The 24,251-nt window shown below is 38.2% G+C and overlaps 1 protein-coding gene and 1 pseudogene across 2 annotated transcripts in view; one reads left to right on the top strand and one right to left on the bottom strand.

Annotated features, from left to right (window-relative positions):
- Positions 1-1,533: 1,533 nt before the first annotated feature.
- The window catches only part of CCDC81 (coiled-coil domain containing 81), a 55,360-nt gene continuing 32,642 nt past the window's right edge, over positions 1,534-24,251 (bottom strand). For both annotated transcript variants that reach the window (XM_006895260.1, XM_006895259.1), the window contains 8 exons: positions 23,294-23,387; positions 21,741-21,887; positions 21,439-21,543; positions 11,619-11,791; positions 7,701-7,779; positions 7,263-7,483; positions 2,122-2,247; positions 1,534-1,675 (listed from right to left, as the gene is read on the bottom strand). In XM_006895260.1, coding sequence (XP_006895322.1) covers positions 1,534-1,675; positions 2,122-2,247; positions 7,263-7,483; positions 7,701-7,779; positions 11,619-11,791; positions 21,439-21,543; positions 21,741-21,887; positions 23,294-23,387 — 1,087 coding nt within the window. The remainder of the gene's footprint in view (positions 1,676-2,121; positions 2,248-7,262; positions 7,484-7,700; positions 7,780-11,618; positions 11,792-21,438; positions 21,544-21,740; positions 21,888-23,293; positions 23,388-24,251) is intronic.
- LOC102845486 lies at positions 9,281-9,762 on the top strand (annotated as a pseudogene).

Below are 24,251 nucleotides of genomic sequence, written 5' to 3' on the forward strand. Positions count from 1 at the left end.
GTTATCAGTTTTATATATTAGAGACAAAAAGTACTCTAAGAGTGTAACAGTATAGATGTCAGGTCAGTTAAGAGTCCCATCAAAGGGTTATTATTTTCTACATTGGTTGATGATGACTGAATCTCCATGAATTGATCTTCTGATCGTGCCAGAGGAGGTGGCAACATAAAAAAGTTGAAGAGGCTCCAGAGAATTCTATAACTTTCCATTTTTTTTTAAAAAAGTATAATTCATAAAATTACAGTAAGCAGCAGTCAATAAATCCAGTGAAACATTACATTGGGCAAATCTGGTGCAAAAGATCAATATATTTGACTTAAACCATGGTATCTTTAGTCACCATATATGCTTGACAATGAATAACAGACACTAAAGAATTATTCATGCCTTTGAATTTAAGTATTAGGAAAGAGTATTGGATATACCATGGACTTCCTGAAAAACAAGAAATCTGTGTTGGAAGAAGTACAGCTAGAATGCTCTTGGAAAGCCAATATGGTGAGATTTTTGTCTTAGATACTTTGGGCATGCTTTCAGAAGGGCATCATGCTTGAGAAGAAGAGGGTCAGCAGAGAGCAGGAAGACCCTCAGTGAGCCAGACTGACACAGTGTTCGTAACATAACAGTGATCGCAGATATCCAGCAATCTTGTGTTCTGGTGAGTAAAGGGTCATCTTGATGACATCTAACAGCAACAGCACATACATAAGAATGAATGAATGTGAAGCAATGAAGGTCATTATGAAGGCACCTAACAACAGTCGCAACAATAAACAGCACATATTTAAGACTGGATGAAGGTGAACCAATGAAAGACAGTGGCACCTGCCAAGCAAGCTAAGCTCTCTCAGAATACACATGTGAATAAACACTCGACCATGGTGTAGAAGTGTTTGGACAACATAATGACTGACTAGGAGATCACAAGGGAGTGATATTGCAGGTGTGTTATCAACTGGAAAGCTCAGGAAACACCGGTCTGAACACTCGAGGCAAAAAACTCAACCTATCTCTATGATGTCACACATACTTATGTCTTCAGAAAAGCCGGGGGCCATTCAGGAAAGAATAGTAAAACTTTCCATAAGGAATAAGCATGCATCATGCACTTAGCAAATATTTATTTAGAAAATACTCGTTAAAGGTAAGGAGGGGGAAAATGACGTTTCTTACACAAAGCCACAGAGGAAATGGCAGGGCTGGGCCAGTGACACCTCAGCCTGAGAATCCAAAGGCCAGGAGCCAGGATGAAGCTCTCACATTCCCAACTCCTGTGGTAGAAGCATTCTAGTCTTCATCACCACTCTGACAATTTCACTTCCATCTGATACAAGTTGAGTTAGTGGGGGAGAGACAAACGCAAAAGGATAATCTGGCTGCATTAACTCAATAAGAGGTTAAAACATAACCCTGAAAGCTGCAAACTTATATAATCCTTTTTCCCTCTGAGTTATACATATGCAGTTCATAATCATCCTAAATTTCTAAAAGATAAAAACTTTCCCCAGGAAACCCAAGTCCAAACTTTGAGTTTTACACAAGCAACCAGGAGCCATAAAGGTGCTTGTTCAGGGGCCACAGGTTGCTCTGGCCCACGTTGGACACACGCCTCTGACACTGCTTGCAGCGCTTGTGTGACTCACACTGGTCCAGGAGGAACAGCTTGTTTGAAGCCCTGAGGAGAAGAGGAGGAAAGCAGTCATCAAAAGCTAGAGGCCCAGCTCTAAAGTCAGCACATTGTTAAGATATATAGATTTTAAAAAAAAAAAAAGATCGCCTCAGTCTTCAGTAAATAAAGAACCTGATGAGAGGTTTTCCTACAAGTCTGACCTCCGCTCACCCTCTGAGTCAAACCCACAGGAAACAGATCATTTACCCGAGGTCACACAGGCAGGGAATAGCAGCTCCAAAGCATCTGTGTTTGATGCTTTGCCATGTGGATGAACCTCTACTTTTCTGACACAACTGTTGAGAACACACTGCTGATTAACAGTTAATACCCCCAAAGATAATTTACAACTTAAAAATTCAAGAAGCTAGTGGCCCCCAGAAAATGAAGGGCATAATCTTATTTTATTTATAAAATAAAACTTTAAAAAATTGGCTCAAATTAGATATTACCTCTCAAAAGCCTTCTCCTCTAGGTCCCGTTGCCTCTTGATCTCAGCACTCCTTTCCCAGTCCTTCTTTAAGCATTGCTTGAGTTTGTTTACTCGTTCCAATTCAGCAGTCTTGTCTTCCAAGTATCTAGAAAGAACAGAACAGTATGATTCCACTCGTAATACCAGTAAGAGCAAGCACTAACCTCAGAAGCCTCATTCCTTTTATATTACATTAAACAGAAAACCTGAAACCACTTAGAAATATAGAAAAAGGTATGAACATCATTAAAACATAATGGGAATTCTAGTTCTGAAATAATTTATGACCTACAGTCTTTTTTCTTCAATAACAATTTAACTCTCTCCTCTCATTGCCATTGAACCAATTCATAGCTGCCCCTCCCTTGGATTCCTTCAGTAGGCTGTAGATCACACAGATGTCCATCTGTCCCTTTGAGTGGTTGGTAAGCTCAAAGTGCCAGAGAGGCACCGCCTTTGGGTTAAGAGCTCTACTGACTACAGCCTACCTCACTAGAGTTCCCTAGTTTAACTTAGCAGGATGGACATATTCTCCAAATAACAACTACTGCTTTTAAAGCCACTGATTTCCTTTGAGGCTAATGTAACGCATGAAGAATTTTCTCCATGGACTTCCTACAAAACATAATCCTTTCCTTGCATTCCAACCTCTTATGTGTCAAAACTCAACTCACAGTCCAGCACTTTACAGAAGAAAGAAAATAAGCATGCAAATAAGCAAGGCAGGGAAGGGAGAAGGAGATAGAAGTGATTACAGTAAAAAATGAAAGAAATGCCCTAACAGTGAGAATAAATTTTGTTTTAAAAGAAGTGTTAGGTGAAGGTTATATCAGCCAAAACATTACTACAGCATAACGTAACAGCTCTCTTCAAAGACAGTATCTTAGTATTCTTTGTGTGTTTCTGTCACGGGTCTCTACACACACAGTCACCACTACAGGTAATCCTGCTAAACTTACTTCACATTTTTTATTGCCTAAGAACAAATTCCCTAAATGTGACTTCATTTCATCTACTCTGAAAGACTTTAAAGGAGCCTTTGTGGCACAGTGGTAAGTGTTTGACCACTGACTAAAAAGGTTAGCGGTTCAAAACCACCAGCCATTCCACAGAAGAAACATGTAGTGGTCTGTTTGCATAAACACTGCAGTTCTGGAAACCCTATGAGGGAACCCTTACTCTGTTCTATAGATATCTATAAGTGAAAATCAACTGGATGACATCAGGTTTGGTTTTGAGTTTGTGTGTAAGAACTTTGTGTTACAAACAGCAATAATCTCTAGGTGTTAGGATCCCCCTATTAAAAAAAAAAACAAAACACCACAAACTCATATAAAAAAAAAATAAGTTCTAACAAGAATCCACAATTAAGGTTGCATAGTGGAATGTACTTGGGGCGGTGGGAGGGGTGCGGGGGGGATTGTGTACCAGGGAGGGAGTCTTTCTTTTACTTTTGAAAGAAAGGAGCAAACTGGGGGGCGGGGGGAGAGGGCTGGGCAGAGGAGAAGTGCAGCAATGAATGAATGGAAATCCAAATTCTCTGTAAATGTTCATTAAAATTATTTAAAAAAATAAATTTAAAAAAAACCAAAAAAGTTCTAAACAAACTCTCATATAAAAAATAAGTTCTCTACTATTTCAAATTAAGAACTTAACATGTAAACCAAAGCCATCCAGTTTTTAGAACAACAAAATCGTATCTGGCCTAGTTTTCAATAATGAACAATCTAATATAACAACAAAAAGCACAAGTAGCAGAAGACAAAATAATAGGGCCTCATAAAAATGTAAAACTTTTGTTCATCAAAAGACATTGCTAGTACACAGATAGAATATTTTAAAGGATCTGAGAAAAATGGGGGGGTAAGCCTACTGTGTTGTTACATATAATCCGCAGATGCAAACAACTCACATGTGCATGTAAGACACAACTCAAGGAAGCTAATGTTATGTGGTTGACGAAAACCTATATAATGTACATATTATCTACATAAAATATGTACACTACTAAACACTGTGGATGCCATTCGGAAGGTCTATGATCAGATATTTTAATATCAAACTTAAGAACTGATGTGGAATCAATGAAGATGTTTGGTATATATGTAAGTATTACATATATGAGCAGATTTACACATACACCAACCCCTTGTAAATATTGGTGAAAAGAAAGCAACTGTATATACTCCATTTTAAAAGTAAATTCACTTTGTGATAGAAAATGAACATTTTCAACTTTTGTATAAAAATCTCTTTCAGGGAATATTGGATGTGGTGCAAAATAATTAAGGGATGTTAGTATTTGCTATAGATGATGACCTTCTTTCAGAACTTTGCAGAACATAAGCATTGCCATCAGCACTTGAGAACTGGATCACTGGGTTTTGACGAATGCTGTAACAGAAGATCCTTGAAGGGTATTGGACATATTGCTCAGATAAATGTGGGGGGGGGTTATTTACACTGCTCCCCCAAATCTGAAGCCGAATAAATTTTAAGTGTTTGTACTGTTCACAAGCATTTTACATAAATATATTGATCTTTTAAGTAGTAATAATTCTAAAGCTACAACAGGGTATTTTGTTGTAAAAGATTACTATCTTTAAATTGTTTTTTACTTTAAAATACTTTGGTTTTAGAATAATATGGATATCTTCCTCAAAGTATTTTTTGTATACTTTGACACTTATTAAAGAAGAGTATAAGATGGACTGCTAGGTGAAAAAACAGGTTCGTCCAGGAGAGGGTTAATCCTTGGAGGCAATGATTCTGAAGCTTCATCTGACATACTTTGGGCATGTTGCAAGGAGGGATTAGTCCTTGGAGAAAGACATCATGCTTGGGAGGGTGGACAGACAGCGCAGGAGAGGAAGATCCTCTATGAGGTGGATTGACTCAGTGTCTGAGGTAATAGAGGTGGGGATGTCAAAGACAATGAGGTAGGCATAGGACAGAGAAGGACTTAGGGCTGCTTTACGTAGGATCACTATGAGTCTCAAAGGATTCAATGGCACATAAACAACAACAACCTATGATAGATTCAGATCTAACCTGAGAATAATAGAGAACTCCTTAATTCTGTTTTGAGGAAGGTCAATCTGTCTTTTTCTTGAAATATTAAGTGTTGCTGTTACTAAATAAACATCTTTCCAATAAATAAAAAAGACATTGCTAATAGCCTAGCAACTGACTATAATATCTACATAAGCCATATAACCAATAAGAATCCAGTGACAAATATAGAGATACAGCCAATAACTAGAAAACAACCCAATGCTAAAATAGCCTAAGGTCTTGGATAGGCATTTTACCAAAGACATTCAAATGGCCACCAATCACATGAAAAGATGGTGTTCCACGTCACTGGCACGTCACTAGCCATCAGAGATACAAATCAAAACCACAATGAGATACCATTTCACTCCCACTATTTATCCTGGAAAATATAAATCCAGAGTGTTTTCAGACGGAAAAGAGAGGAGTGTGAGACTTTGTCTTACATAGCCTGGGCATATTATGAGGAGGGACATCATGCTTAGAAAAGTAGAAGGTCAGAAAAAAAAAGAAAGAAAGAAAGAAAGAAACCCTCAACAAGACAGATTGACACAGCGACTGGAGCAATCTGCTTGAGCACAGTAGAGATTATGGAGGACGGTACAGAGTTTCATTCTGTGGAACAGAGTCACTGTGAGTCTGAGCTAACTTGATGGTACCTAACAACAAGAACAAGATGGCAAAGAAATGTTTAGTGCTCTGTCTGCCTCCCAGTTCACTACACAGCTCATAGTTCACTGCAAAGCTTACAAATATCCATCCAAGGCACAATAACTGGTCACTATTCATCAATAGAGGAAGAGGAAAGTCAAAACAAAGAGGACACAAAACTGTCTCCATGCCTGCTTTGCCATGAGGCTAGAAAAGCTTTCATTACTAAATATTTTGATCAAGAATTCCAGAAGAAACTTGATGGAAAAGAAGAAAATACATAACAGAATTTAACATTTCTATGGACTTTTTCTGGTTCCAGAATTCCTAAAACTATTGTCCCAAACTAATCTTTAAACCTTAAACAAAAATAGTTCCTGAAGTCACCTAAAAACAGAACCATATTTTTAATTGGCTTGAGTAAAAGGTCTGCTTTGTGTTTTATACTCTTTCAGAACTGTCTCTATTGGATTGAATTGACTATTGTCAGCTTGAAATATTAGTTTATGTCAATGAGGGAGATACAACTCAGAAAATGATGGTGAGAACTGCTACTCAACTCAATGTCATGAACCTGTTGAATTAGTCTATCTTTTGCATTCATATTCTCATTAACAAAATAAATAAAAGTTAAAAAATAAAAATACAAAAAGAGTGTGGTGACTAAATAAGTACGTAGTTAGGTGTTGCAGAGTCAGAACCAACTCATAACTGACCCTCCAGCAGATTTTCAGAGATAATAAACTGCACTGGAGGACAATGGCCATCTTTCTTGTTGGAGCTGCTGGGTGGACTTGAACTTCCGGGCCTTTGGGCTGGCAGCACAAATCTTTACCACTAAGCCAACAGAGCTCCCTCAAAAGTACAGGGAATTAAATAGTATAGAAGTATACTAATCCCTTAATTAATAAAATTATCAAGTTCAAATTGTTTCCTTATTTTTTAAGTTCAAACTGAAAAATAATTTTTATCTGTTTCTGTTTACTTTTCTTTTTGGGGTTATTAGAAAAGTTTAAAGTACCTGTATGACTCACATTGTAGTTGTATTGGATAGTGCCTGATGTGGACTTTTTGAGGAGTTATCCTTAAAAGTAGAGAGTAAATATGGGGAGATAGCTAAAGGAAGAAAAAGGGCACGAGGGTGTGTGTGGGTGTGAGTGTAGGTGTGGGGGGGTGTGGATATGAGTGTGTGGGTGGGTGTGCTTGTATGAGGATAAACTTTTTCATAGCATGAATTGTGAGAATGAAACAAGGTGAAGCATATAGTGAACTAAGAATAATGTCTCGTACATAGCTCATTAAGGTGCTACTATGAAAGAGATAGAAATGAAAAGGAGAGGGAAAGGAAGAAGAGGAAAGAAGGGAGGACCTAGAAAGAAAAGGAGAAGAGAGAGGAAAGATGAGATATGTTCTTACTTTTTGCGCGTCCTTTCCAACATTTGCAAATCCTGTCTCTGATCTACCAGGTGGTTCAGAATGTCCCTCCTCTTGCGGCTCGCAGCTGCCTCCAACTGGTGCTTCATGCAATTCTGTTCTTGATCAAATTTCCCCATCATCACTTCACCGTCTTCCTTACCAAAAAGGGGTTCTGAAGAGTCTGGCTCAAAAGCAGGGAGTAGCTGGGATTTTTTCTTTATCTGAAACAGGAATGTCCATAATGAAGATTATACCAGAAAATAAATTTTGTACACAACTCTGTAGTATAGTAAAGTACCAACATCTTTAGCAAGAAAACAGCGACTACCTCACTAAATGGCTAACACATGATGGCATTCATAGCATTACAGTAACTATATGTCTTTTCAGAATGGGATTGGAGGACCAGGTAATTTAAAAATAATAACTTTCCTTTACCTGTGCATCCAAAGCTCTCTTGTAACACTGAGATTCTTCCATCTTATCTTTCAGATATTTGGCTCTTTGTGCAGCAAGTCTGGTGGTTGAGAATGGCAGTTAAGAAGGAAGAGGCAGAGTTTGAATAGAATCTTTAGTGATTAACATCATCAAAATATGTCTAGTGAGTGTTTATAAACACTTTCTTATTTTTATAAGAATAAAAGTCAGGTCAACACAAATTGATATTTCCTTCTGGTAGATTTCATTTCTAAAAGGAAACATCATTTGAATCCATAGGATGTTAGAAGATAGGAAGAAGAATGACTAGGGAGGGCACACATTTTTAAGATGATGGCATATATTACATTGCACATTTGTGAAAAGCCATAGGGTGGTACAACACAAGTGGGAACCCTACTGGGAATTATGGACTATACTTAATAATATTCTTCTGCTTTCAGCTGCCATTAAGTTGGTTGACTCATAGCAAGCCAACAAACAACAGGGTCAGAACACTGTAACCTGTAGGGTTTCATGGGCTGAGTTTAGGAATTGGATCACAAGTTCTTCTCTTCTGTCTGTCTTGCCTTGGAAGTTTCCTTTGAAACTTGTTCAACAACACCTAAACCTCCAATGACAGACAAATGTTGACCCCACTTGAGGTGGATTGGCCAGGAATCAAATCTAGGAAGGAATCAAATCTGGAATGAAAATTCTTGAATGGAAGCTAAGAATTCTACCACTGGACCCCTTAGTTAATAATCATTTTGTTTGTTGTGGGCCATCAAGTCAAAACTGACTCACAGAGGACCCTCCAGAGGCAATTAATCACATGGGAAGAGACTACCCATCCTTCTACAGTGGGGGATTTGAACTACAATGCCTTTGGGATTGCAGTGCAGCTTCTTACCATTAGGCCTCTTACCATCAGAGCTCCCTTATTTAATAATAATGTATCAATGTTGGTTCATCAGTTGCAAAAAATATTGCACACAAATGCAAGATATTAATAGGTCAAAACAGCCTTCACGAGGAGAGGAAGTAAATGGAATTCTGTATTTTCTATATAATTTTTCTGTAAATCTAAAATTGCTTAAAAAAAAAACCCCAAACCAACAAACCAAAACCCAAATCTACTGTTGTCAAGTCAAAACTGACTCATAATTAACCTTTCAGAGGATTTCCAGAAACTATAAATTTAGAAGAGAGTTTTCTCCCTCAGAGAAGTTGGTGAATGTGATCCATTTAACTTTGGGTTGGCAGCCCAACTTCTTATCCACTAGGCTACCAGAACTCTTTATAAAAAAAAAATGTGTTTTTTTTATAATACTTAAAGTGGAGTATGAATTCATGGGCTAGTGTCAATATGTTAAACACTGCACATACAAGACAGGTATATGCAGGTGATCAACCAAATTATCCACACAAAATACTAATAAGACAAAGCACACATCTCGATTCTACATGCTTTAAAAAAGGTTTAAAGCAAGCTGCCATCTTGCATCCCCTCGTGTACAGCCTATCTCCACTGGTCTGCCAAAAGATCCCCTGAGTGCCAGCCCTCGTCCCCTGTGCAGCCCCATTTCCTCTCTGACAAGATGAAAGAAACGATCATGAATCAAGAGAAACGTGCCAAACTGCAGGCACGAGTGCACATTGGTGGAAAAGGAACCACACATAGAAAGAAGATGGTTCATAGAACAGCTACAGAGGATGACAAAAAACTTCAGTTCTCCTTAAAGAAATTAGGGGTAAGCAGTATCTCAGGTATTGAAGAGGTGAATATGTTTACAAATCAAGGGACGGTGATCCACTCAAATAATCAGTTCAGGCATTTCTGGCAGCAAATACTTTCACCATTACTGGCCATGCTGAGACAAAGCAGCTGACAGAAATGTTAACCAGCATCTTAAACCAGCGTGGTACAGATAGTCTGAGCAGTTTAAGACAACTGGCTGACGTCCTGCCCAAACCATCTGTGGATGGACAGGCACCACTTGCTGCTGGAGAAGATGGTGATGATGAAGTTCCAGATCTTGTGGAGAATTCTGATGAGGCTTCAAAGAATGAAGCCAACTGATTTGAGTCAACTTCTGAAGAAGATAAAATGTGACGAAGTTACTTGGAGCTGCTATTTTATATTATGACTGTTTTTTAAAATTGTTTTGTATATGGATCTGATAAAATCTAGATCTCTCATATGTTTAAGCCCAACAAGCCTTTTGGACCTTGCAACTCTTTTCAGTTTCTGCTTAAATATTATTCATTCTTTTCAGCTAAATAAGTTAAAGAAGCCTGAGAATAAAATTTGAAACAAAGTTTTAAAACATGTATAAAGCCCCCATCAACAAATGAATGGATAAAGAAGCTGTGGTATATTCATTCACACAAAGGAATACTATGCAGTGCTGAAAAACAAGGAACTCATAAAATATTCTACAAAATGGGTGACCCTGGAGGACATTATGCTGAGTGAAATATCTTAGCCACAAATACTTTTGACAAATACTGGATATTGCCACTGTTATAAAACAGGACTGACATGGGAGTTGAGAGGAGACTAAAAGGGGATAAATAATGAACATTGCATTTAAATAGACGAGGTAAAGAGCTGTCTGAAAATAATATATGATTGGGTATTATTTGCAGGGCAACAGTCCAGAATGAGTAGCACATAGCAAGGTAGAATGGAGGGGAGGAGGGAATTATGCAATAATGAAATAATCTTTTTAAAGCAAAAAGTAAAATGGAGGTAGAAAGCAGGAAAATGTGCAACAGTCAATGAATGGAAATCCAAGTTTTCTGTAAACTTTTGTTAAAATATCAATTAAAACTTCTTTGTAAAAAGTATAATGCAAAAAACTAATTCATTCTAGAAAGTGACTCATCCGTACTTACAAAGTGATCTCCTTTATGACATTTAGATTCTATTGCCTTTTAATATTCAAGGATTCTATATGATTTATAAAGGTATATAATAGAACATAGAATTTCACAGAGAGAAAATGATTGGGTCACAGAAAAGCTTATTATTTGTTTTAGGAATCTCTGTTCACACTATAATAGATTACTTAGCTGTTTTCCTGACCCAGAAGTGTGGGTCCCGTTAGGCACATTAGAATTGTGTGGCCCTGGTCCTATCTCAGGCCTTAGATAGCCCAAGCAGACTAATAAATATCTCTTTCATAAGAATCTTGCTTTGAGATGAACATTTATGTAAACCTAAGCTTGGATAAAGACAATGTCAACTAGGGAGCTGTGAGTATGAGCAGGAGGAAATTCACTTTACAAGGCTTTTTATTCTCTGATTACAGATCCCTTGGGTCTCTAATACATTCTTCCCTTGGGTTCCACAGGAAATATACAATTTTACTAAACCTTTAGCAATGCCTGGAGATCACCTTGAATAGCTGATAATGATGCCAGCTGAAGATAAGACCCTTCCTCCACATTAGTAGGTTGTCATGTGCCATGGAATCAGAATTGGCCCACAGGTGGCCATCCAGTGAATTCTCAGATGCTGTAAATTGCATGGGAGGAGACTGTTCCTCTTTCCTCTGTGGAGCATCTGGTGAATACAAACTGTATACCTTTGGGGTGGCAGCACAACTTCTTACCGCTAGGCTGCTAGAACTCCCTCAATATTAGTAAGACAATATAAAATGATACTCAGAAGTAACAGTAAAGATTAGCAGTCATTATTATAACCATAATTATAATGTGATGGATTGTTCTAACTAACATTATGCTCTTGGATGAATTGCTAGCTGGGATGCTCTGGTTGATTTGGTTGGTTGGTTGGTTGGTTGGTTGGTTGGTTGGTTGGTTGGTTGGTTAGGTGGTGCTAAGAAAACTACCAATACTACATCAATCATAGCATTCATTCAAATAAAAATTCTGAGATTTTCTTTTCAGAGCACATCTAGCTGGACTCACTCCTCTGTGAGCTGCACTTGCTCTAGGTGGTCCATCAAGTCTTCATTTTGTCTTTGCTTTGTTTCTTTTTCCCGTTGGTTATTAATTTGTTTCAGGAGACTTTGAGAATATTCCTCTTGCTTACCAGCCTTAATCTCAGAACTGAGTGGCCGATTATAAAATATGTAGGATTTCTAGAATAAAATAAAAGTAATTAATTTATGCTAGAATACCAAAAAATCAAAAAGAACCAAAAAATCCAAAGTCTATTATCAATCAGAATATATTCATTCATTTCTACTCCTTGCCCAGTCCTCAACAAAAGGAACGGCTAGAGTTGAGGTGAAAAAACCTCATTACAGGAGATTTCTAACTCCTGGCAACTCTATTAACTACATTTCCCTAACCACACTTCTTAATCCCTCTTTGCATTGTATTTTTCCTCATTTACAGACAGATACCCATGACTATTTATTTAGTCACATGTTTATTATATTTTGTGTATTTCTATTTCTCAATCAGTTTGGGTTTTTATTTGTTCTCTTTTTTATCTGAGCATTTTATAAATCATATTGGTTCTACATTTCACCATATACATTTTCTTTTATTGATGTTGTTGTTAGGTGTCCTCATGTTGAGTACGACTCATAGCAACCCTGTGAACAAAAGATCTGAACCCTGCTCTATTGTGGGCCATACTTCCTGACACACAAGAGCCCATTCCAGCAGTCACCATGTCAACATACCTAGTGAAGGTCTTCCTCTCCTTCACCAGTCCTCCACCCTTCCCAGCATCATGTCCTTGTACAAGGAATAGTCCCTCGTAGAAGCGACATGCCCGAAGTATGTGAGGTGAAGCTTCATCATTCTTGCTTCCAAAGAGCACTCTAGCTTTAACCTCTCCAAGGTATATCTGTTCATTCTCTTGGCCATCCATAGGATGTTCAGTGTTCTTCTCCAAAATCACAGCTCAAAGGCTTTATAGGATTGTAATGATAATTTTATTTTGTGTACTTTCTATTACATTAGTTACAATAGATTAGTCTAGTTAATTAATTACATAGTCTGCACAACCTCTTACCGTACGTTGTCTTTCATTTTACTATGTCCAGGTCAGTTTCTGAATAATGTTGTCTTGTATGTTAATTTTGGGTTATTATTGTCTGTCACCATTGACCTTAAGCACTTTTTAAAAGGTTGATTTATAGTTTTCACAAATTCATTTGTTTCTGTTTATCTGGAAATGTTTATTTCACCATCATATTTGAAGGAATATTGTGCTGGACCTAGAAGTCTTGTCTGGAAATTTCTATCAGAGTTTTAGATATATCATCCCATTGCCTTCTTTTTTTTTTTTTCCAGTTGAGAAATACATGTTTAGTCTTATTGATTCTCCTATATAAGTAACTCCAGTTCTGTATTCTTTTTGGCACTGTAGAGAAATCCAATTGATTTTAGTATGTTGCTCTTGTTTTTTTTTGTTTGTTTGTTTTTTTTTTCCTATAATTATATTTTATTAATTTTCATAAACATTTACAGAGATTTTGGGCTTCCACGACTGCAAGGTTTCTGCTGGAAAATCAGACCTTATTCTCACTGGTTCTCCTTTATACATAATAACTTTTTTGTGAGCTGCTTTCAGTATTCTTACTTTGTCTTTGATTCTGGATAATTTTATGATGATATGTCTTAGTGTTTTTCTTTTGGGGCCTATCTTGATTGTGGTTTGCTCAACTTCTTGAATGTATATTTTCTAATTTTTCATTGTTGTTATGTGCCATTAAGTCACTCATGACTCATAGCGACCCTATGTACAACAGCTCTGAGCCCTGCCCTATCCTGTGCCAACCATATTGTCTCTGACACACCTACCTCCCCTACCCCAGTCACTGAGTCAATCCAGCTCATTGAAGGTCTTACTTTCTTACACTGTCGCTCTATACTCCCAAGCATGATTTCCTTCTCCAAGGACTGGTCTCTCCTTGAAATGTGCCCAAAGTATGTCAGACGAAGCTTCAGAATCCTTGCCTCCAAGGAAAATCCTGGTCTAACCCTCTCCAGAACAAACCTGTTTGTTTTCCTAGCAATCCATGGTATATTCAATCTCTTCTCCAGCAACACAGCTCAATGGCATCAATTTTCCTTCTATCATCCCTAGACATTGTCCAGCTCTCTGATGCATAGCAAGTAACTGCAAAGATCATGGCCGGGATCACGCACACATTGGTCTCTAGACTGGCATCATTGCTCTTCAGTACTCAAGAGAGGTCCCTGACAGCAGACTTTCTAAATGCAGTTCATCTTTTGATTTCCTGGCTGCTAGTACCAAGAGTGGTTGCTGTGGAGCCAAGTTAGCTGTTAGAGCTCTGGTGGCCTAATGGTAAGAAATTGCATTGCAATCCTGAAAGCATGTGGTTTGAGGCCACCAGCTGTTCCACAGGAAGATGGGCAATCTTCTCTTTGCAATTAACTGCCTCTGAAAACCAGAGAGTCAGCTATGAATCAGTTCCATCTCTATCTATGGTATACAACAATAAGAATTTTTCATAATATTGGAAAAAGTTCTTCCAGCAAATCTTCAATGATTTTTTGTGTGTGTTTTCCTGTTTTGGTATTCCAACTGCACATTTTTTCCTCTAGACGTTGTCCCACATAATCCTTATGCTTTCGTCATTTTCTTTCCTTCTTTTTCCTGACAGTAGGTGGAGATGGAATGAGCCAGAAGAACATTGCCAACCAACTAGTCACCCAATGTGTACTGATGGTTGGGAAAGCCAGTGGGAAAGTCACTCCTCTAATCTGGAAAAGGTACAGGGAACAAGAGGGATAATCACACCTTTCTGGTCATCAGCCAGCTACTGACATAGACACCACTATAGTCCTGAGTTCTCATACCAACCAGGCAGCCAATAAAAATAGCTGTATTATGCTGTTTATAATTCTGTAGTCTGTCGGTGTTACCAGAATTATCATCCATATTTGTTCTCTTTGTTTTTTTGGTGTGTTTTAAATTTTTTTTATTTTAGTGAAAGCCCACAAAAAGATGAGTTTTCATTTATTCATTCATGTATGTTTTCCTACTCAACTTTCCCCAATCCTCTTTGTAATGTGTGCCCTGTTCTGGGCCGTTAATTGTTATACACTTAATTTCTAATCAAATATTTCCTTCAGATTTTCCTTCCTTTCACTCATTCCAGTGTAGTATTCATTATCTATCCACTCTCTTCCTGCTCTCTCTCTGCCCCATATTGATCCTTATTTAGAATTTGTCTTTCTGTGACTGAGATATTTCACTCAGCAGAGTTTTTTATTTAATTTTATTTTATTAATTTTAATGAACATTTACAGAGATTTTGAATTTCCATTCATTCATTGTTGCATTTTTCTCCCTGCCCACCCCTCCCCCTCCAGTTCGCTCCTCTCTTTGAAAAGTAAAAGAAAAATTATTTCATTGGTATTACAGTCCCCCTGTGCCCCACCCCCCACCGCCCAAGTACACTACACTATGCAACTTTAATTCTGGACTCTTGAGATAACCATAATACCCTATCATATATTTTAAACTGTTCTCTCCCTCATCTGTTTCAATGCAGTATACATAATTTATGCAGTTTTTCTCAGTCTTACCCCAACCCTGATGTCAGTCTCATTCTACAACAGTGGCACCATGTAGTATTTGTCCTTTTGTGACTGAGATATTTCACTCAGCATAATGTCCTCCAGGGTCAACCATTTTGAATAACATTGCATGAGTTCCTTGTTTTTCAATGCAGCATAATATTCCATTGTGTGAATATACCACAGCTTCTCTATCCATTCATTTGATGATGGGCACTTGAGTTGTTTCCAACTCCTTGCTATTGTGAATAAAGCCACGATAAACATGGGTGTGCATAAATCTGCTTGGATGTCAGTTATGGTCTCTTTAGGGTATATTCACAGTAGTGGAATTGCTGGGTCAAATGGTATCTTTATTTGCAACTTCTTGAGAAAGCACCACACCACTTTCCACAGTGGTTGCACCATTTTACACTCCCACCAACAGTGAATAAGGGTTCCAGTTTCTCCACAACCTCGTCAGCATCTGTTGCTTGCTGTTTTGTTAAATTTTGCTATTCTTACTGGGGTGAGATGATATCTCATAGTCGTTTTGTCACTTAGCAGAGTTTTAACTGAACAGGGTCTGTGCTGCTATCTTTCACCTTACCAGAAGCTGAAATTCTGTTTTCTTTCCGATAACGACAACCAGCAAACATCAGTTGTCTAAATTAGATCTAAAGTTAAGATAAACTACATGTGACAAATGGTAATATCAAGTCTCCTTATTTGAGAACTTTGTTAGGTGCTGTTGAGTTCGCTCCAACTCACGGCAACCCTATGTAAAACAGATTAAAACCTTCCTATCTTCACAATCTTAAGCCTTAAGTACATTGTTGCAACTCATCATTGACAGTTTCCCTCTTCTTTGCTTATCATCTTCTTTTCCAAGATATACTTTCCCAAGAACTGTCTCCTCCTGACAATATTTCAATGTATACAAGACAATGTTTCACCATCCTTGCCTCTAAAAAGCACCTGACTTCTTCAAAGACAAATTTTATTTTTAGGGGTTGTTGTTTTGTGCCACTGGGTCACTTGCAACTCATAGTGACCCTGTGTACAAGGGCCCTAAACCCTGCTCTATCCTGTGCCAACCTTACTATCTCTGACACACGTACTCCCACTTCCCCAGTCACTGAGTAGATCCATCTCATCGGGGGTCTTCCTCTCTTGCGCTGTCCCTCCACCTTCCCAAATATGATGTCCCTCTCCAAGGAACACTCCCTCCTTGCAATATGCCAAATTATGTCAGACAAAGCTTCAGAATTTTTTAGTCCAAGGTGCATTCCGGCTTCACCCTCTCCAAGATGAACGTGTTTGTTCTCCTAGCAGTCCATGATATATTCAACACTCTTCTCCAGCACCACAGCTCAAAGGCATCAATTCTCTTTCTATCATCCCAAGTCATTGTCCAGCTCTCTGATGCACAGCACATAAATGTGAAGACTATGGCCTAGATCAGGTGCACCTTAGTCTCCAATCTGACATCATTGCTCTTCAGTACTCTAGAGAGGTTCCTGACAGCTGACTTTCCCAATGCAATTTGTCTCTTGATTTCCTGGCTCTGGTACCAAGACTGTGTTAATTGCAGAGCCAAGCAAAGTAAAGCTGTTAACAATCTCAGTCCCTTCACTATTCATAATGATGTTGCCAACTGGCCCAGTGGTGATAATCTGTTTTCTTGATTTTGATCTTCAATCCATATTGAAGGCTGCAGTCTTTGACCTTCTGTAGCAAGCACTTCTGGTCTTCCTCAGTTTGAGCAAACAGGGTTGTATCATCTGCATAACACAGGCTGTTTATTAATCATCCTCCAATCCTGATACCACATTCCTCCTCATACAGCCCAGCATCCTGGATGATCTGTTCTGCATATAGATTGAAAAGGTATGGAGACAGACTATGTACTTAGTGGATACCCTTCTGGATTTTGAACCATGCAGTGTCTCCTTCCTCTGTTCTGTCGAGCACAATCATTCAAAGGGAGCTCTAGTGGCTTAGTGGTAAGGAATTTCACTACCAACCCAAAGGCTTACAGTTGAAATCCAACAAATGGCTCCATAAGAGAAAGATGAACAATCTCCTCTTGAGTAATTTATAGCCTCTGCAAACCCCCTTGTGGGCTAACTGTAAGTTGGTGCTGACTCAATGGCACATAACAACAATGTAGTGTATGCAATATTCACCAATATTCAAAGGCTTCTGTTCTTCTATTTTCTTTATTCACTGTCCAACTTTAATATGCATATGAAGCAACCGAAAACATAATGGCTTGGATCATGTATACTTTAGTCTTTAAACTGACATCCTTGCGCTTTAGCACTTTACAGAGGCCTTTAATAGCAAATTTGCCAATGCAATGTGCTGTTTGATTTGCCTGCTGCTTCTATGGATATTGATTACAAAAACAAACAAAATAACATATTTTAAAATTCCATCCATTTCTCCATTTATCATGACTTTTATTGGTCCAGTGGGGATTTTTGTTTCTTTATGTTGAGGTGTAATCTAGACTGGAGGCCATATTCTTTGGAGGCCATGTTCTCTGATCTCCTTCAATAAGGCTTCAAAGCCTCTTCACTTTCAGCAAGGTTAGTCATCTACATAATGCCAGTTACTGAGGAGTTTTCTTCCAGTAATGATACCACATTCTTCTTCATGTAGTCCAGCTTCTCAGACTAGTTGCTGGCCTACAAAATGAATAGGTATGATAAATGAATACAATACTTCTTAGTTAATGTACAGGTTCTCCATAAACACAATTAAGTGTTCTAGAACTCCGATTCCTCTCAATGTTATCTATAATTTACTATAATATTGTTTTTTGTTGTTATGTGCCATCAAGTGGCTTGCGACTCATAGCGACCCTATATATAAGAGCCCCAAACACCATTCTATCCTGTGCCGACCTCGCCGTCTCAAACGCACTCATTCCCACCACTCCAGTCACAGAATCGAACCATCTCATCGAAGATCTTCCTCTCCTGCACCACACCTCCACTCTGCCAAACATGATGTCCCTCTCCAAGGACCAGTCCCTCCTTGCAACATGCCCAAAGTATGTCAGACAAAGCTTTAGAATCCTTGACTCCAAGGAACAGTCCAGCTTCACTTTCTCCAGGACAAACCTGTTTTTTCTCCTAGCAGTCCATAGTATATTCAACACTCTTCTCCAGCACCACAACTCAAAGGCATCAATTCTCTTTCTATCATCCCTATTCACTGTCCAACTCTCTGATGCATAGCACCTAATTGCGAAGGCTATAGCCCGGATCCTTAGAAGGAGGAGTGGCATCCACTTCCATAATAGCTTGCCTCTGGAAACCCTATGAACCTGGAGAGAGGATGAAAGGCACCCAAGTGTCGAGGACTCTCCTTCATAGGGTCGCTATGAGTCGCCTGCGACTCGACAGCACTTAACAACACCAACAACAAAGCCCGGATCAGGTGCACCTTAGTCTCCAGCCTGACGTCGTTGCACTTCAGTACTCTTGAGAGGTCCCTCACAGCTGACTTTCCCAATGCAATTTGTCTCTTGATTTCCTGGCTGCTGTTACCAAGAGTATTGACTGTGGATCCAAGTAAACAAAATTGTTGACTATCTCAATCTCTTCACCATCCATACTAATGCTGCCAATTGGCCCAGTGGGGAGAATCTTCGTTTTCTTGATGTTGAGCTTCAATCCATATAGGAGGCTGCAGTCCTTGACCTTCTGCAGCAAGCGCTTCAGGTCCTCCTCAGTTTCAGCAAGCAGGGTTGTGTCATCTGCATAACGCAGGTTGTTGATGGCTCTTCTATCAATTCTGATGCCACATTCCTCCTCGTACAGCCCAGCATCTCAGATAATCTCTTCTACATACAGATTGAAAAGGTAGGGAGATAGAATACATCCCTGACGGGCCCCCTTCTTGATTTTTAACCAGGCAATGTCTCCTTGCTCTGTTCTTACAACTGCCTCTTGGTCCAAGTATAGGTTTTGCATTAGCACAATCAAATATTCTGGGATTCCCATTCTTCTCAGAGCAATTTACTATGATACAAACAGTCAAACACCTTTGTACATTCAATAAAACACAAGCCAACATTATTCTGCCATTCTCTACTTTCAGGTAAGATTCATCTGGCATCAGCATGATCCCTCATTCTGTAGCCTCTTCTGAATCCAGCTTGACTTTCCGGCATTTCATTGTTGATGTACTTTTCCAGTTTTGTGTTTTGGTGTTTGGTTTTTAAAAAAATAATCATCAGCAAGATTTTACTTGTATGTGATAATAATGAAATTGTTCCATAATTTCTACATTCTGGTGAATCATTGTTTTTCTTTTTAGAATGGGAACAAATAACGATCTCTTCCAGTCAGGTGGCCAAATAGCCACCGTCCAAATTTCTTGGCATATATAAGTAAACATGTCCAAGGCTGCATCTGTTTATTGAAACCTCAATTGGCATCATATCAATCCCTGCATCCATATTTTCTTGCCAATGCCTTCAGTGCATCCTGGAATTCTTCTTTTAGTACCTTTGGCTTCTTACTATCTGTTGCTTTCTTGAAATGGTTCAATGTTATCCAATTCTTTTTCATACTCTGTGAATCCTTCTGTCTTCTTTTGATGCATCCTGCTTTAATATTTATCCTATAGAATCTTTCCTTATTGCAATACAAGACTTGAATACTTTTTTCTTCTGTTCATTCAGCTTGAGAAATACCTAGTATCCTCTTCCTTTTTTACTTCTTAACTCCAGATATATGCACATTTTATTATAATACTTTCCTTTGTCTTCTTGAGCTGTTCGTGTGTGTGTGTGTGTGTGTGTGTGTGTGTGTGTGTGTGTGGTGTCAAATAGGATTCGACTGGCACAGGAGGAGATTGCTCTTCTTCTCCAGTGGAGCATCTGGTGAATTCGAACCACTCACCTTTGGGATTGCAGTGCAGCTTCTTGCCACAAGGCCACCATGAGCTGCTTTTTGAAATTTTATGTTCAAATCTCTATTTCATTATTTAGACCTTTCAGTTTTCTGAGTCAGTAGGAGATTTTGTTTTCTTTTTCACACAGAGAAAGGAATGCAAGCAGTGAATTTCATTGTGGGTAGAAGTCGGGTAATTATAGAAGTTTGATCTTTTAACATGGTGTGGATTAGCTAATAATAATTAGATGAAATGTGAGTAGATATTTGGATATATCTTGGATGTTAAATAAAAACCTGATTTCCTGAGGTTTAGTGTGTGGCAGAGGGGGAAAGAGAAATCTATGTTTGTTCAGTTGGATTGCTGATGAGAACTTACTAAGTGAAAAGCCTGGGAGAATAGGTTTATGAGGAGAATGAACAGTTCTGTAATTTGTTGATGTTTAAGATGTATTCAGATACATCTGGCCAGGAACTCAAAGTAGACAGTAATACTCCTAATCTAAAAATCAACAGACAGAAAGCTCATACCTAAATATCACCTTAATAGAAAACATATCTTTATCATGATAAAGATAATAAAAACTATCTTTACCATGACATTTATATACTATGCTGTCATCTACCTACGTATCTGTCTCCTCTCCTAGACTACCTACCTCTTTATAAAAGGAATATTGCATTATTCATCCTATTCCTATCCACCCAAACCAAAAATACTTCAATAAACCAGAATCATTTTATTGATAAAGAAAACAGATTTTATTAGAATGTCAGTGGTATGAGAGATGAAATATACGAAAGGTAGATGTATAAGGGTTGAAAATGCTAAATTATTAAAGAAAGGATATAAAGAAAGGATCCTCAAATATTAACAAAAATCACTTAGGGATCTCATTACAAATGCAGATTGCTATGTAAGAATTTACTGTGGAAGCCTTAATCCTGCATCATTTCAAGCAAGTTCCCAGTGATGCCAGTACTAGTGGTACATAGATATATTTTGAAGAGTCTTCAGTTCCCCTTTTGATCACTGTTCCTGGGACTAAACTTTGGTTAACTACTCTCCACTATATGCTCCAGTTTCTGGTTCAGAATTACTGTAAACAATAAGACCTAGAGTGACTAATAGATTCTATGCTGTGAACATGAACAGTGGAGATAAATATTAGACAGAAAATCCCTGCTTTGCCAAAGGAAGTTTCAACCTTGCACAGCCTACTTTTAAACTATATTACTTCATGAAGTAACTTAAGTTGTAGTACAGAGAATGAATGTAAATGTTCACAGATGGGATGGTCATTAGCAATTGAAATTTGTAAAAGTGTTCTTACATAAAATTCAGGTTTCTCATTCTTGTGGTTTCTTATAGCTTCAGCAACACCAAGATTATAGGCAGCATTTTTCTGATTCTGTTCTCTAGCAGCTGTATTTTCTATCTATTGGGGGGAGGGGGGAAAGAGAAGTGCTTAATAATAGTATAAAGTTGGACACAACCTAACTTTTAGTCTAATAGTAAGTATATTATTAAACACGTTGTAGTACATCTAAATGATTGAACATTTTAAGTGAGTGTTTTATAAGTCACATTCTACTTTATCATGCTGAGCAAACTTTAATTGAGGTGTTAGAATACCTGCTGTCTGCAGATTGCTTCTTGTTCCTTCATCAGCTGATACTGCTGTAAAAGTCGCTCATCTTCTCTCTCTCTCTTTTTCCACTCTTCACCATAGTACGATGAAGAATTTCTTTGCATTCGTTGCAAACATACATAGCACATTTCCTACAGTCACAAATTTTAGGACAAAATAATTCTTACCTTTAGTTTCACCCTTCAGTATTTCTCACTAAATCTCCAAAGGTAAGAAAGAAAGAAACATACTTCATAAGAGAACATAACTTATAAATTAATACACAACAATTATTGTAACAATTAGAAAAATTCTGTTTTGAAGACTAAGACTGATAAATATTCAAGATTTACTCCACTCTTATTTGATCTCGGTGTTTATGTTGTTGTTGTTAGGTGCTGTTGAGTCGAGTACGACTCATAGCAACACTATGAACAATAGATCTGAACCCTCTTCTATCCTGTGCCATCCTCACACTTCCTGACACACAACAGCCCATTGCAGCAGTCACCATGTCAATCCAACAAGTTGATAGTCTCCCTCTTCGTCTCTAACTCTCCGCCCTTTCCACCATCATGACCCTCTCCAAGGAATAGCACCTTCTAGCAGCATGTCCAAAGGATGTGAGGTGAAGCCTCATCATTCTTGCCTCTAAAGAGCACTCCAGCTTTATTGACTATGCAAAGGCCTTTGACTGTGTGGATCACAATAAGTTGTGGCTGACACTGACAAGACTAGGAGTCCCAGAGCACTTGATTGTGCTCATGTGGAACCTATTCCTGGATCATGAGGGTGTTGTGCCAATGGAGCAAGGGAGCACTGCATGGTTTGGAATTGGGAAGGGAGTGTGTCAGGGTTGTATTCTCTCTCCACACCTGTTTAATTGATATGCTGAGCAAATTATCTTGGAAAATGGGAGACTCATCAATAACCTGTGTTATGCAGATGACTCAGTGTTCACTGTTCTTGTTGTTATGTGCTGCGCCTCATAGCGACCCAATCTATGTATAAGAGCCCTAAATGCTGTTCTAGCCTGTGCCAACCTTGCTGTCTCAAACACACTCATTGCTACCACTCCAGTCACAGAATCGATCCATCTCATTGAGGGTCTTCCTCTCCTGTGATGTCCCTCTCCAAGGACCATTCCCTTCTTGCAATATGCCCAAAGTATGTCAGATGAAGCTTCAAAATCCTTGACTCCAAGGAGCATTCTGGCTTCACCTTCTCCAGGACAAACCTGTTTGTTCTCCTAGCAGTCCATGGTATATTCAACACTCTTCTCCAGCACCACAGCTCAAAGGCATCAATTCTCTTTCTATCAACCCTATTCATTGTCCAACTCTCCAATGCTAATAGCAATGAAAAATTAGAAATATATTCCCAATTTTATTTCTTGGAACCAATAGATCTTGACAAATGAATGGATCTTAGATGGATCACTTTGGGGTCCTGAGTATTATAGTCATACCCATATATTAAAATTAATAAAGAGTGCTTATTTCCAGAACTCTTTTTTGAGAAACAGAAGTCAGAGGACTTCTCTGTTGGAATACTGTACCTGTCCTGCCCTATTATGATCCTTACAAGCAGGGACTGGAGACGATTTGGGCTTCATTTCATTGTCAAATTTCAGGAAACTTGGAGATGTTACCCTATAAGAATAAAGCAACACTAGTTTGTGTTTAATATTCTCACCCCTAGAACAACTGTACTTTGTAGAAGCCAACACAAATACTCACAATAGAGAAATGCCTCACTAGTTTTCCTCCAACCAGCTATAGGCACAGAAATAAAGAATTGGTGTTTTGTGTCAGGAAAGCCTAGATGCGAATTCCAATTTTGTTACTTACAAGCTGATGGATGTTAGAAAACTGCATTCTCCTGAAAAATTTCAGTTACCACTTCTGAGAAATGAACATTAAAATTAATTTACTTACTTCACAAAAATGTATTGAATGCTAATCATTTATGCACTAGGCACAGAAGATGCAGTAAAGAAAAGGAAGAACAAACATGGATAAACAATTTCCATCCTCAAACAAAAATTTTTTATAAAATAAAGAAGATTTCTTTTTAAGACTTTTTATTATTATTTGAGTGAACGCTATTGGTTTTTCATTAAATCAATACATTTTCCCCCATTCATTCATTATTGCATTTTTCTCCTTACCCACCCCTCCCCCTCAATTCACACTTCTCTTTGAAAAGTAAAGGAAATATTCTTTAATGTTCTAAATAAAGAAAAAATTTTTAAATTTTATTATTTTTTGTGTGTACCATTAAATTGCCCCAGTAGCCAGGAAATTAAAAGGCGCATTGCCATGGGAAAGTCTGCTATTAGGGACCTTTCCAAAGTACTAAAGAGCAATGGTGTCTCTCTGGAGACTAAAGTGTGTCTGATACAGGACATTGTCTTTGCAATCACTTGTTATGCATCAGAGAGTTGGACAATGACCAAGGAGGACAGAAGGAGAATTGATGCCTTTGAGCTGTGATGCTGGAGAAGAGTATTGAGA

This window comes from Elephantulus edwardii, unplaced genomic scaffold, assembly GCF_000299155.1.
Source record: "Elephantulus edwardii isolate Elephantulus edwardi_28Jun2011 unplaced genomic scaffold, EleEdw1.0 scaffold00163, whole genome shotgun sequence".
Taxonomy (NCBI): Eukaryota; Metazoa; Chordata; class Mammalia; order Macroscelidea; family Macroscelididae; genus Elephantulus; species Elephantulus edwardii.